At 39.8% G+C, this 15,962-nt stretch overlaps 1 protein-coding gene across 9 annotated transcripts in view; it reads left to right on the top strand.

Annotated features, from left to right (window-relative positions):
* The window catches only part of LOC124280289 (tumor protein p53-inducible protein 11-like), a 468,499-nt gene extending 452,541 nt beyond the window's left edge, over positions 1-15,958 (top strand). For 8 of the 9 annotated variants that reach the window (XM_046716186.1, XM_046716187.1, XM_046716183.1 and 5 more), the window contains 3 exons: positions 405-504; positions 3,336-3,437; positions 10,188-15,958. In XM_046716186.1, coding sequence (XP_046572142.1) covers positions 405-504; positions 3,336-3,437; positions 10,188-10,369 — 384 coding nt within the window. In that variant the 3' untranslated portion in view covers positions 10,370-15,958. Of the gene's footprint in view, positions 1-404; positions 505-3,335; positions 3,438-5,777; positions 5,946-10,187 lie in introns of all 9 variants that reach the window. The other variant, XM_046716185.1, reaches the window with a different exon arrangement.
* The last annotated feature ends 4 nt before the right edge of the window (positions 15,959-15,962 follow it).

The raw sequence follows: 15,962 nt of genomic DNA, 5'->3' as shown, positions 1-15,962 counted from the left end.
TGTTGCTGTAAGTCAGTGCGGTATGTTGTTGCTGTATGTTGCTGGATGATATTGTGTTGGTGTTGCTGTAAGTCAGTGCGGTATGTTGTTGCTGTATGTTGCTGAATGATATTGTGTTGGTGTTGCTGTAAGTCAGTGCGGTATGTTGTTGCTGTATGTTGCTGGATGATATTGAGTTGGTGTTGCTGTAAGTCAATGCGGTATGTTGTTGCTGTATGTTGCTGAATGATATTGTGTTGGTGTTGCTGTAAGTCAGTGCAGTGTGTTGTTGCTGTATGTTGCTGGATGATATTATGTTGCTGTAAGTCAGTGCTGTATGTTGTTGCTGTATGTTGCTGGCGTTGATGTTGCTGTAAGTCAGTGCTGTATGGTGTTGCTGTTGATATTTCCGTTGACTGTTTCAGGCCTTGGTGTTTCCTGCTCATCTGTTTGACATCTCCTTCGAGACAGAGGAGGGCAAATACCTGACACTTCCAGTCCGCCTCTACGGCGCTGCATTGCTCAGTAAGTCCACAGTATCTATTGCCTTGACTGGAAGCCTGCAAGTATTCTGAGCTGGCCTTGCAGCTCCCATTGCACGAGAACTGGTCAACCTTTACATATAATGGACTGGCCTATGACTGTTTTATAATATATGACCAGACCTTTACAACTGACTGTTTTATAATATATGACCAGACCTTTACAACTGACTGTTTTATAATATATGACCAGACCTTTACAACTGACTGTTTTATAATATATGACCACTGTTTTATAATATATGACCAGACCTTTACAACTGACTGTTTTATAATATATGACCAGACCTTTACAACTGACTGTTTTATAATATATGACCAGACCTTTACAACTGACTGTTTTATAATATATGACCAGACCTTTACAACTGACTGTTTTATAATATATGACTAGACCTTTACAACTGACTGTTTTATAATATATGACCAGACCTTTACAACTGACAGTCTAGTAATAAATGACTGCTCCTAAATGACTGTCTGGGAGTTGCAAAGTTCTTCAATAACACAAGAAGATAAGTCGTTTCGTTTCCAACTCATCCTCCTAATGCCTGTGTCTTATGGCGGGAGTCTGAAACAGACACAGCCAAGGCAATCCATATTGCTGTCACACTGTGTCTTCCAGTAATGGATGTGTATCAGTTCTCAATCTATTTAGCTGTAATATGTAAAGTAATTTTGAGCACATCTAGTGTGGAAGAAATGATATCATGTGTGATAGTTAAGTTAAACCAAACTTTGCTTCTCATTGGTGACTTGGGGCATGTTAGTTTGCTGGTGTATTTTTGACAAGATCGGTAATGAAGAAGATGTCCAGATCTAATGGGGAGATGATGAGACGGGCAGAAGCTGCCCGGTGACTGTAATGACAAATAATAGAATTATACTGCTTTGGCACTTCACTGATGTAGTCTTAGTTCCAAGGTGACTGTCACACAGCCTTGCAGGAACAATGTAATTTTGCCAGTTTTGTCATGGTAACACTTACCAAAGCTGATAATTTGTTTTCATTTTTCTGCTAAAATGGATCATGCTTTTTGTTGCTGAAAATTTTAGATGTTTATGATGAATGCCGTGACACAAGACAAATGAGACACTTTCAAGTCAAACATCAAACATGCAACAGTTGTTAGAAGGCATCACTTGAAGGATACCACTGCAGCCGATGGCAGTTATCTCCCTTTTTAATGCATAATGCATGTTTGTTTTTTAACACCGGGCTCAGCAATATTCCTGTGAGAACAGCCTGTAAATAATCAAGCCAGTACTAGACAATCTGCTGATCAATATTATGAACAAGAAATTGTTCCGTGTAATGAGGGTATGATGACAGCTATCAAGCAAGGCATTCTGCCTTACTGTCCCTTCCAACATGTTGCCCCTAGCAACCAGTATTGGTTGCACGACCTATTCAAACACAGAATGCCTAAAAATTTAAAGAACAACAGAAAAACAGACTTGTGAAAGAGGAAATCCATCAATTTACCCAGTGAGCATATGCCGAGATGAGGTTGAATCACTGTAGATGCATGTCCGCATCCAAGATGATGTCTGGGCTTGTAGGACCCGAGTCATCTAGGGTTTTCCTGAAGTCATTAATCCATGACCAGTTGCTTGTCGCTTTAGACACATATCTACCAGACAGTCTGCTATATAACAATACATGGTTCCAGGTGGCATTAAACTGACTCACATACTCCTTGGCTCCCATCTCACCAAACTCGGAAATATTTTGTTGACAATGATGAGAACTTCCCAAGAGAAATTACAGAACACCAATGGCCACGATGAAACAACTTCAGTCATATGAACAAGACTGGGCATTCTTTAACTTTGTTTAGTAGTATGTTGCCATTGACAACTGCAGTTTATTGATAGTGGACTGACACTTAGTCTCAGACTTACCTTCAAATATATACCGGTACCTAAAATAATAAAAAAATGTGATTAAAAAGGAGCCCAGAAAAAAATACTTAAGTTTATATGTAATCTAGATTTGCCCAATCATTCAAGACTTGAGTTCAGCTTCTTTTTTAATTTATTCTGTAGGGTGTAGGAGACAGACTACATTGACAGTTGACGATTTATTAATGGTAAATGTAATCATTAATGGTAAATGTAATCATTAGTGGTAAATGGAATCATTAGTGGTAAATGGAATCATTAATGGTAAATGTAATCATTAATGGTAGATGTAATCATTAGTGGTAAATGGAATCATTAGTGGTAAATGGAATCATTAATGGTAAATGTAATCATTAGTGGTAAATGGAATCATTAATGGTAAATGGAATCATTAATGGTAAATGGAATCATTAGTGGTAAATGGAATCATTAATGGTAAATGTAATCATTAATGGTAAATGGAATCATTAGTGGTAAATGGAATCATTAATGGTAAATGGAATCATTAATGGTAAATGGAATCATTAGTGGTAAATGGAATCATTAATGGTAAATGGAATCATTAATGGTAAATGGAATCGTTAATGGTAAATGAAATCATTAGTGGTAAATGGAGAACATATAGCAGAGTTGCTTTAGACATCCAATCAACAGGTAGCATAGCTCTATAGTGAACAGGAGCGGTGGGGTAGCCTTGTGGTTAAAGCGTTCGCTTGTCACGCTGAAGGCCAGGGTTTGATTCCCCACATGGGTACAATGTGTGAAGCCCATTTCTGGTGCCCCCCGCTGTGCTATTGCTTGAATATTGCTAAAAGCGGCGTAAATCCCAACTCACTCACTCACTCACTCACTCACTGTGGTGAACATAATGAGCCATCTCACACATTCATGGAGAGTTGTTGTGTCCAGGTCTGTCCTGCTTGCACTGGAACACCCTCCAGTCTCAGGACCGAGATGTCATCAGAGGCTCTCTGCTGTCCAGTGTTATCTACTTCTCTCTACAAACCCTCGGTAAGTCTCGCTGTGTCGCTTGCCTGTCACTCATCGCAACTAACAGAAAGCATCCTTATGGTAGACAGTTGAGAAGATTGTTCAATATGGTACTTTCATCAATAATTTTGTGAATTATATTTTGGAATGCATGTTTACATTGAATCTTCAGTTGCACATAATGAAAACTTTCCTCTGCTTTATTTGCCTTGTTGTGCAGTGGGCCATGATTTCTAACATTGAGAGGCAAATTTATGAGCAGGACACTGTAATTTCTTAGACACATAGTCTGGTTGTGATATTTTAGATTCTCGAAATATATATTCTCTGATTCTTTTTAATTGAGCTGTTGAGATAGTTGCACAGGAGCTCAATGTGAGTTTTACGTGAGTTCCATGTGAAACCATGATGGGTAAAAGCGACACCCCCACCCACCCCCACACCTTTCCTCCCTCCATCCCCTGTGTCAGTCCCCGACCCTGCATGGTTCCCTGAATGTAGGCGCTTTCAGTCACAGACGACTTGTATCTTAATGTCCTGTGTGTCATCAGATTAGCCACACCGTAGGTTAGGAATGAATGTGACGTCCTGTCCTTGAAATGCCCATTGGTAGTTGGAGGTATCTAGTATGGTAGGACGCGGTACCCTGGTACCACATACAGGTGTGGTGATACCGTTCATAGCTCCTGAGGTCAGTACATTGAGCTTCATTAGGCCTTTTATTTTCTATATTTTGCTTTTAGATTGGTTGGTTGGGTTGTTGTTTAATACCGCATTCAGCAATATTCCAGCTATATGGCAGCGGTTTGTAAATGATAAAGTCTGGACCAGATAATCCAGTGATCAACACTTTAAGATTTTAGGTCTAAATTTGATGTAGTGTGAATTTTTAGTTTAGCATATCAAATGATTAGTATAACAGACAAAAATTGTTTAGAGGAGGAACGTCAGTGACTTAGTATTAATCAGATTATGTCGTCTTTGTACACACACGCAAGTATTTGGACTGAATGTCAAGGATACAATTCGTGTTTGTTGATGAGGGTTTTCATCAATGACTGTCAAGTTGTTAGAGGGATCGTCCGTTTTAAGTGACATGTTCCTCCTTCAAATAAATGACATCACTTACACTTTTACAACATGTCTATTATTTTCCAAGTTTGGTCTCTCTTATGTTGGTCAGTTTTGTGAACCAGATATCAGGTTATGGAAAATAAAAGGCCTTATGATCTTAATCTAATTCACAGTTATCTCCCTTTCACAGCACTTGTTCAGCCTTTTGTCCGTTGCACAGTTCTTGGGCACTCCAAAACCTGCAGTTAAACAGATCATTGTTTTCCATAACACGTACATGGACGTTTTGCCTTCCTGAAATCAGCCTCGAATAGCTGCCATATTGCTGATGTGGCTTAATGCAACATTAACTCACTCACTCACTCCTTCCTAATATCAACATATAGAAGTAGCTGTGTGATCATAGCTATCAAATAAGATGAAGTTTAGGTTGATTTACAGATTTACAGGACGCAAAAAGGAAAAGCAAAAGAAAAAAAATCTGAAGAACAATATTCATTTTCTTCTGCTGAACACTTTACAATATAAAATAGTTTAAGACAGCTTGAACTAGCTTACAACAGCTGAAAATAGCTTACAGTAGCTTAAAATAGCTTACAACAATGTACAATAGCTTAAAACTGCATAAAATAGCTTGCAAAGAAACAGGCTCAGCTGGTGTTAGAAAGCATTTTGAAGACGAAACAACTTTACTGCTGATGTATATGTGTCTATTTATTCTTTTTCACTTTTCAACCATGATTTCTCTTATATAACAAGATGTAAGTGTGGCCCAATGAAATATTTCGCTTTTCACCAAGAAATATTTTTCACAATTCACATTACTTTATTACATAGGCCAGTGGCCAGTCAACAGGAATTTTTACTTGTTTAGATTGGCCAGTGAACATGGATCTCCATCATAGCCCAAGTAACATCAACTATTTTGTTAAACATACTGACACATCATGACACTGAATCATGACACTGATCTGTTTACCTGACAGCACCAATCTCCTGATGTCGACATTTTTCAAAAGTTGTCTCTCATTTTAGTTGCACAATTAATGGTAGGTTGGCTTTTGAATACCACTCCAGTCTGAGTTAAGTCAAGTTGGTACTGCTGTAGACCAGTGTAAGGTAAGTTTTTAACAGGAATTATGGTGACACTAAAGAGAAGGGAGATAACTGGTGTAGTGACTAAATAACTACCCTATCATTTAGTGTTTATGACTTGTTGCCTGTGCGTCTCGACATGACAGTCATTTCTGTATGTCCGTCAGTCTGTACGTCCTTGTGTCATTCCAGTTTCAGCGTGTTCCTTTCCTGCTCGTGAAAGTCAGCCCTACATTCCGATAGCGATGTTCTGCTGTAGAATTGTATTGATAATTCTCAGCTCATATTTCTACTGGATGATGGGTAGGGACCACTGGAGGTCAAAGGATGCCCGCTATTATCGTTGACGGAATCGTGTTTGTAAGTCACACCAATCTCTCAGATTATCTCCCCTTTCACAGCTTGGACCCTGAATGATCTTTTGTTCGACCCTGCATGTGTTCATTCGAAGTATGCTTTGGTTGGTTCCACAACACTTTGGGTTGGTGATGGCGCTGATCTACTAAGACACTGAAAATGTCTGGCTTTGTCTGAGACGCTTCAAATTGTGACCACAAACATATCTATTTACTGGTGACGTTATTGATCTGCTGTAACCAGTCAACTAATCAGTCTTTAAGAGGTGACAGGGCAGTTCCTCTGTCACCATGACAACACATATATCTCGGTCCTGGTGACTGCAGGTTAATGTAACCATGGTAATGGATATGTCTTGTCATCACAGTTCCTAAACTCTGTATTCACCAATATATTTATTCTGTTGCAGACTTCCGCTGTGCACTTCTTGTTCACTGGCATGGGGTGTTAAATGAGTTTATCTCACATCACCAGTTAACAGCATTATGCACATTAAGCACCAGCGAGCTGTATATAGCATGTGGTTAGGCTGGATCTATACTACATAGAAAATCTTAAAGGTGCAAGATCAGACTTACGTTTTACACACATGTATATGTTCTACATTTGTGTGGCCATATTTTGATAGAAGATGTTTTTAAAAAAAAAGACTCTTTTAAAACTATTTCTTTTCACAAATGGAAAATATTTTAGTCTGAAACAAGCCTGTTGTCATTCAGTGATGAGGGAACGGAATGGTCAATACACACTTGTGTGTTCACATCAATGTCCTGCCGTGTCCTGTGTAGTGATTCCCTTCTCTGTCTTAAAGTCATCGGGGCGGCGGGGTAGTCTAGTGGTTAAAGCGTTCACTCGTCACGCCGAAGACCCGGGTTCGATTCCCCACATGGGTACAATGTGTGAAGCCTATTTCTGGTGTTCCCCTCTGTGATATTGCTGAAATATTGCTAAAAGCTGCGTAAAACCCAACTCACTCACTCACTTTAAGTCATCATGTACACTTGGGGCACATTCCTGGAACTCAACCTGAGAGACTGATTAATTTTCTATCCATTCTGATGTCAACTTCAAGCTTATAACAATGATTGGATTTCACTTTTCTATGCACACTAATGTATTTGCAAGGGTTATTCACATATATTTTACATCTTACAGAATTCTGCTGAAGAATTTAACAAACTTGAAAGTGTGATCTTGCATCTTTATAACAGTACAAGTTAACTGTATTTGTTTTTTGTAAATAGTTCACCAAGTTTTACCATTTTTTTAGCTGTTGGAACATTCCATGACAAATAGTTTTTTTGTGAAGGTGGGATTTATGGACTAGATCCATTCTAGGGACTTAACTGTTACCGTGGTTACTAACATAATTGTATGCATGATGAGTTGTTCACATTTCCATCACATCGTTTCAAAATGGTAGAGATACGCCTTATTTATGTGGATGAAGTTTGATAGCTTATTTCTGTTTCTCACTATATTCTAGTATTTTGGTTTCTGATTTTGTATATTCGTCTCATGCTGGAATGAAGCTGCTTCTGCTCAGCTCTTTCCCAGATAGCATTCGGACGTTGGCCCAATGTTGGCAATGTTGGCAAAACCATTGCCAACGTTGGGCCAACGTCTGAATGCTATCTGGGTTGCAGTACAGATAGTCTGAGAACCTCCTGGAAATACTGTGACTATTACTATAACATTCAGTTTCAGTACTAGGTAATATTAAAAGAGAACCTCCTGGAAATAGTGTGACTATTACTATATAATTCAGTTTCAGTACTAGGTAATATTAAAAGACGCGCAACAGAAATGGGTTAGAACTCTTCCCATCACCTTTGGGTCCATGCAAGACATGAGGATCTGCTGACCGCAGTGAGTGAGTGAGTGAGTTAGCAGGGGACAGTATCATCTGTATGTCATTGTGTGTAAGCTTATTATATGAGACCAACCGGATGTCATGTGGGTTTGACACGTCTCACTGGAACCAAATCGTAGGTAAGGTGCTAACACACCACGCCATCACAAACAGGGTGAATTGGAGATTCAAACCCATAAACAATGGAGTCTGCCATGTCTAAGGGGGCATAACTCTGCACAACAAATTGTGGAGCATTAGATAGCTCATGGTGTTATCTGATCACTCACAGAGGCACAGCTACATCAGTTGTGATATCACCTGCTACAGTATTATGTCACCATCACTCACTCACTCACTCACTGCTTCATGGTGATAAGGACTAGAAGAGTAGAGCAGGCATCTGTCACAGTCTTCTCATACCTGCCTCTATATGGCATATACAATGTAGCCGATATGGGGAATCTCCCCTCACCAGTAGCATGTAGTAGCTATAACCGCTATGGTATGAGGGCTGTGATATTGCCAGTATCATGAATGTCCTTTGGCCTCCAAGTTTGGGACCTTCCAGTTAAGGGGAGATAACTCACTTTCCTCTGTGCTCCATTGTGTGCTTCCTGCATGGTTTTGTGTGTCCACAAGTAGCCGTTCACTGCCCTGTTTTGTTGATGAGGTTGTAGATTGTCTTTCTGTTTGTAGTTTTTTACACCAGATTGTAGACTGTAGTCTTGTAAAAAATATGTGTTAACAGCAGACAGTGCTCTTATCAACGGAAGAGTGTTTGTGTGTCAACATGTGTGTGTGTTTGAAAGAGAGTGCATCTGTACATGTAGGACACCCCCACTTCAAATACAGTAGGCTAGGTAAAATAGTTTTGGAGGAACTACAAAAATGATTTTTTTGAGTATTCTTGACCAGTTTGATACAACGAAGTTGAAGGTTTCAAGTGAAAAGATATATTTTCCTTTAGATTGGGAATGTTTACATTAAGTATAACATCACATTAATATGTTGAAATGACTACATGGAGTACCTATTACCATTGCACAGCTCTGAAAAGAGACCTCTGATCGGTATCCCCTACCAGAATGTGTTCCTGAAGATGACATGCACCTCCCATCCATCCATGTCCTATCACATCATACTGTGTAGACAATCAGTTATGTAACAATTAACCAGTAGGGTATCTCACATTATCTCAGATATGGCATACCAAGACCTGGGTTATTTCAGATATGACATACCAAGACATGGGCTATTTTAGATATGGCATACCAAGACCTGGGTAATTTCAGATATGGCATACCAAGACCTGGGTTATCTCAGATATGGCATACCAAGACCTGGGTTATTTCAGATATGGCATACCTAGACCTGGGTTATTTCAGATATGGCATACCAAGACCTGGGTTATTTCAGATATGGCATACCAAGACCTGGGTTATCTCAGATATGGCATACCAAGGCCTGGGTTATCTCAGATATGGCATACCAAGATATGGGTTATTTCAGATATCACATACCAAGACCTGGGTTATCTCAGATATGGTATACCAAGACATGGGTTTTCTCAGATATGGCATACCTAGACCTGGGTTATTTCAGATATGGCATACCAAGACCTGGGTTATCTCAGATATGGTATACCGAGACCTGGGTTATCTCAGATATGGCATACCAAGACCTGGGTTATCTCAGATATGACATACCAAGATATGGGTTATCTCAGATATGACATACCAAGATATGGGTTATCTCAGATATGGCATACCAAGACCTGGGTTATCTCAGATATGGCATACCAAGACTTGGGTTATCTCTCATATTTTGCTGTGATGAAATGTCTGCTAGTTTGATGTGTAGGATACCGACACTGTTTGTACAGCCTCAAGGGCATCCTTTATACACTATGTAGGGTATATATATATATATATACCTTGTAACATATTTTGCATGAACCTTGTATGATACACCCTGTAATGCCTCATGTACACTCTGAAGGACCTTATGCATACACTCTGTAGGGTTTCATGAGTACATCCTGTAAGGCCTTATGACCTCATGTGTACACACTCATTAATACAACTACATAGGGGTCCCTGTAAACACCCTATAGGACCTCATGTGTACACCCATTTATACTTTCCAATAAAAACCTCCTGTATAATCCTGTTTGACCTCATGTGTACACCCTGTAGGGCCTCCTGTACACACCCTGTATGATCTGTACACTCTGTAGGGTCTCACATATACACACTCATTTGTAAACCCCATTGGAAGTCATGTACATATCCAGTATAGCCACCTGTATATATCCAGTAAGAACTGCACCCTTCTGGAGGCCATGTATGCGTCTATATGCAAGTGTTATGACTAACGTGTTGTGTGTACAGTTACAGGCCTTCATCTGCTGTGGACGGGGAGTCTGTCTCGCAATGCATCTATCCTACTGGGCTGCCGGGCCATGTTTGCACTCATCACCTACCTGTTCTATCACCTGGTGGGCTGTAAGAATGTCTCCATCCGACGCACCAACTCTACCAGCAAGGAGCTGCACAACCAGAAAGAGCACTAAACAAGGGCATGTAACTCTATGTACCGACGCACTGTCACAAATCTTCTTGGGGAAAGTTCTCGGTGTACTTCCTTGTCTTGATATCATCTTGTGTAGTCACTAGGATAGTTCCCTTGTTTTGCTGGTATGGGTAGTCACCAGGAAACTGTTTTCTCAATGATAAGATCTCCCTGGCTTCCTTCCTCAAAGCAATCTTGGCATCATGTGTATTATTGGTTTCATTACAGGAGTTATTATAGGTGTTACAACTTGGCTATGATAGATTTGTGGAAGGGAGCCAGATCAATGACGAGGTGGGATCATTTTGTGACAAGGTCAGGTCATTAGAGGACAAGGTCGTGTTGCCAGTAAGCAAAGGCTAAGTCATTTTGAGACACGATCAGGGTTAATAGTGATGAGGCCAAGGTCACAACAATGTTAGGTTACAGAGGGTCAAGGTCAAATGACAAGGGTCCATAAAATGTCAAGGTCACATGATGATGATGTCAGGATGGAAACTAAATTGAGGGAGATGACACTATAATATGGGCATTAAGGTTAACTGTTTAAACCCATTGCCAGAAATTTGTATTGTTTGCCTCAGAAACATAGCATCCCATTGATTGTATATTATTTATTCAATCAGTCTTTGCTATAGGAATAAATATGACAGGTGCAAGACTAGAACTTCAAGATGTCTGTTTGTTGTTATTACAAAAAGTGATATAATTAGCCTTCCATTTTGTGAACATATGTAGCTTTATACAAATTGGCTTTCTCAAATGAGCTTCCTCTCAAACTAGCTAAAGAGAATGAGTTCTTCTCATCAACACAATCCTATTACCAGCAAACTTTGTACCACTCTATAATTCTTCATCAAGTTTTTTTCAGTGTTGTGTGCATTTTTTTCCATTATATAATATGACAAAAAATAAATACTTTTCAATAGATAAAATATCCTTTGCAATTCTAACCTTGCACTTGTTTTGAAAGACAAAACAGCTAGTGTTTGTGTTAAGTCTATCATTTACTGGTAACCGTTCTTATATTTGAGCAAGAACATTCTAGATCTGAGGTACAGTACCTGTTTAGAATGTCCGCAGTATGTTCATTATTTGGTTTGAATTACACAGTAGAGGCGTGAAACCTGCTTAGCTGAGGTACGCTTACATTCATGTGTTGCTGTTTATCGTCACAGTTAATGCTTCATCTTGTCACAGGTAACACTTTGTGTCGTCACAGGTAACACGTCATGTCATCACAGTGCTTCATCTTGCAGCATACTTGTCCCACTGCCTGACATTTTGAAAACATTCTCATAAATGCTTCTGCATTGGCGACTGATTGTTTCCTCAGTAACATCAATGATTGAACAGTCCTCCAGGAACATCTGTGACTGAAATCTCCTAGAGTAACATCACGCTCCTTGAGGAATGTCTGTGACTGAACTCGTCTTGAAGAATTTCTTTGATAGAACTCTTCTTGTGGAACATCAGTGGTTGAACAAATCTTCATTAATGTCTTTGATTGAATGTTCCTTGAGTTACAGAACTCTTATCAAGGAACATCACGCTCCTTGTGGAATGTCTGTGACTGAACTCCCTCGAGGCACATCACTGACTGAACATTCTTCGAAGAACATGTTTGACTTGACACACTGCAAGTAACATCAGTGATTGAACACTTCTTGTGGAACATCAGTGATTGAACACTTCTTGTGGAACATCAGTGATTGAACACTTCTTGTGGAACATCAGTGATTGAACACTTCTTGTGGAACATCAGTGATTGACCGCTCTTCACTATGTGTGGCTGATTTACATGTCGCCATGTCCATAAGACTCATAGCCACTCCAGTATATCTTGTGACAACTACTCTTGCATGTCTAATGACCAATGGTATTGCATGTCTAATGACCAATGGTATTGCATGTCTAATGACCAATGGTATTGCATGTCAAGGCTGGATTTTCCGGCCATCACCATGGACTTGTATACCAGCTGTCTGAGTGACAAACCTGGATCTGTGTTCAGCACAGAAGCCAGACACTGGACATTACTAGAAAGACACTGGACATTACTAGAAAGACACTGCTGCTGGTCAGCTTCCCAGGAAGTTTGAACCTCCTGATTGACCCCATTGAAGTGAACCTGTAGAAGAGGGAGGGTTAGGTTCCGACCTACCCTGTCCACGCATGTCATGATAGACTCTACCAGTTATGTGGGAATGTTCTCTGCCTTACACGTGGCAAGATCTACTGGCATGGAACAAGAACATGTGGACTTCCTGAGTTGATTCACCAGTAGCTGATGGGCTCTGACTGACACATGGCAAGATCTACTGCTATGGAATGAGAACCTGTGGACTTCCTGAGTTATTCAGTAGTAGCAGACAATTTAAGCAAGCTGCCCATCATATGATTAGCAGCAAGTCCATGACATCCAACAAATTCAGTCTACATCTTGAAGTGCAAGGTTAACTAAACCTGAGATCATATGGATGAACCACAGTTAGTGATAGTGTCTGATGGATTGATGACAAAAACATGTACAAGTTGTCTCTGCATGAAATTGTTCTTGCTAAGACAGTGACGTAATGGTCATGGCTCTGGGCATGATTATTACAAACATATAAGCTCTTTCTTCCATCAGAGACTATTTCTTATCTGATTACGTCTTCTGTATGCCCCCCTCACAAGCTAATCATAATAGTGTTACGTCTCTGGCATTGTGCTCAGTCCATGCAAGGAGTACACTGAATACTCAACTGACAACAATGGAGACTGGACGCTCCCAATGCTGGCCTATAAATCACAATAAATCTGAACGTTGGCTCTAGGTTTTGTTCATTGAGTGTGCCATGCTTCTTCAGATATCACCAATATAATGCATTCCATACACATGGTGTCACAAAATCACTGGTATTTTAATTGCTAATGGTATTGTTAGTGGTCCAAGTTTGTATCATTATAACACATCAGACGGTGTAGTATTTCTGTTCCCAAGTAGAAAACAAGACCTTTTCGTAGACTGACAATCTCAACCACTGTACATTGTGAAAACTTTTTGTATCCCAGCTGTCATCACTGTCAGCAATGACACAATGTCCTTTCCCAAGAACACTGCAGAATCTCAGCAAACTGAATCCCATACTGTATAGGTTGTGACAGTGCAGTGTCTGTGTTGAAGGTGGTAGTTGATGGCCAGCACTTCCTGGGTCTGTGCACACCGTGTTCCTCCACACAAATAAGGATGCTTTGTTGTGAAGTAAGAAACTCACTGTGTTCTAGTCAGGAAATAAAACAGGTCCATGTATGAGAAGTCAAATGAGACACATGCATGAATGTTGTGCAAACTTTTTGCCTGAAATTGAAGCACTGTGTAGCAATGTAGATGTAATCTGAATGCTCATTGGTCTGAGCCTTGGTAGGAACCATGTCAAAATTCATTCGTTAAAAATGTACAAGTGTACCACACAGGTGCCTTGTGTTCATGCTTGCTGCAGGAACATGGTGTATACAAACCAAGGAGGTATTGAAGGAGGTCTCAATCCAGTGTGCCACCTTGCGCTTCACTATATAGATCCGCTTCTCATATCTCCATAAACTGGTTGTCAGTGATTCCTGTATTTCCATAAGTTTATATGTGCCTGCAGATACACCCTTGTAATACCACCATGACTTGTCATCTACCTCATTATGTCTCTGTACCATGCCCACACTAGTTATCTCCCCTCAAATACCAGGTTGTAGCAGCTGGCTTGTCAATACATGCTTTATACGGAATTAATACTTTTTGGAAAATGATGTCTTCAAATTTGGTCAGATTTCAGTTTTGAGATTGAATATTTTGAGACTGACTGTGTTATGACTAAATGGTTCTTAATTGAGAGAAATCAGACTGGTGGTATGTGCTTGTTCCCCAAAATCAGTCCACATATAGCAACATCTTACACATAATTTTTTGACAATTATTAAAATATACAGACAGGAAATATGATTGAATCATTTGTAAAAGTGTGATGCCTGACTATGAATATAAGAAAATTTCAATTGATTGTTTAGTTTGTTAATTACCTATGGAAGCAGTATCACCATCATCTCTTGCTCTGGACGTTATCTAGATAGGAATGTATCGTCGTCCACCATGATTCACACATGGCCTGGGAAGATCCCCACCCACCCAGTGTGGACCGCAGCCCACTAAGGATCATCCTTTCAACATAATGCAGCTGTCTCACCTCATGCACCAAGTCAGCCGTCTTGTACTCAGTGTACACGTTTGTTTGTTCGTTATAGAAGACACAATATACCGTGGAAATGTTAAAATATCCAGATCTGTATCACCGTCACAAGCACCTGTCAGCTCAGTCAGGGAAGTATGATGGTCTGTCTGTGCTGGAGGGGCCCTGCTGTAAGTTAATGGGATCACTATATGAGATGCAGCAAAGCCTCCAGATTTCATTAAGGTGTTCTTCATTTAGTCAGTATTAAATTTAATATGATGAAATCTAATATCATAGTATCATTTTGGGACCACCACTTGATACATTGAAACCTGATAGCCCAGACACCCCACATTCCTGATGATCTTGATGGATCATGGAAAAGTCTGGATTAGAGTTCCTGCATGAAGCACATTTCTGGTGTCCCCTGCTGTGACATTGCTGGAATACTGCTGACAGCGGTGTAAAATTAAACTACCTGCTCCTCGGACATCAAGTAGGAAGTAAATACATCTGGACAAGGAACGTCCATGGTGGGCCTTGTATCTGAGTGTGGAGCATCAAATAACAATTTGGAGATAGTCGTACCACCCAGTGGATCATGTCACATGATACAGGTAGTACTAAACATATGTCTCTGTTATCCTAAATTTTGTATTTTAGTGTTTTTTTCTCTAGATTATAATACCTTACAAAGTGGTAGTAATCACCTGAGCTTACATTGAATTTTTGTTTGACTCCAGCATTAGACAAGTGGGGACTGTTGCGACATTATTGCCATAGTTACCATGGTAACGATTGATCAAGAACATAGGAGCAGGATGGACAGATTCTTTCTAAGTTGTAGTGACTACTTGTCTTGTTGCATTGGTGATTGTCAGTCATTGTCAAAATGTTGCTGATAGCAACAGATGTTTCATGTCATACCTGACTACGTAGCCATGGCAACAGTGTCATTTTGACATGTGGCCATGGTAACAGTGTCATCCTTCATCAATGTTGAGTGTTGTAAAACTGTTCAAACATATCAAACTCCACAAGCCATTGCAAACAGCCAATATTTCATCTTTTAAATTGGTCTTTTAGAAATTTAGAGACTGATCCTTAAAGTTATCTTTTTTATGAAATGTTCAATTTTTATCGAATTTTGTAAAATAATTTTTCTTATAAATTTCCAGATGAGACAGTAGTGAGAGTAGTAGGAGGAAGTACAGTTTGTATGGTCTAGTGTAGAATAATTTTGCTTGTTGATGGAGTCGGTGAAAGTGGTTGCTGCAACTCCATCGTAGCCCTGTAGCAGTTATGTCTTACAGTAGTCATCTCACACCAACACACCATGTTCAGAGCATTGATGTATATTTTGTGAATAAAATGTGAATCTTTAACCTC

The sequence above is a fragment of the Haliotis rubra genome, unplaced genomic scaffold (assembly GCF_003918875.1).
Source record: "Haliotis rubra isolate DU_JTF1 unplaced genomic scaffold, ASM391887v1 Scf264, whole genome shotgun sequence".
In the NCBI taxonomy this organism is placed as follows: Eukaryota; Metazoa; Mollusca; class Gastropoda; order Lepetellida; family Haliotidae; genus Haliotis; species Haliotis rubra.
The sequence above is the reverse complement of the archived record's forward strand: the minus strand, read 5'-3'. Positions and strand labels throughout refer to the sequence as shown.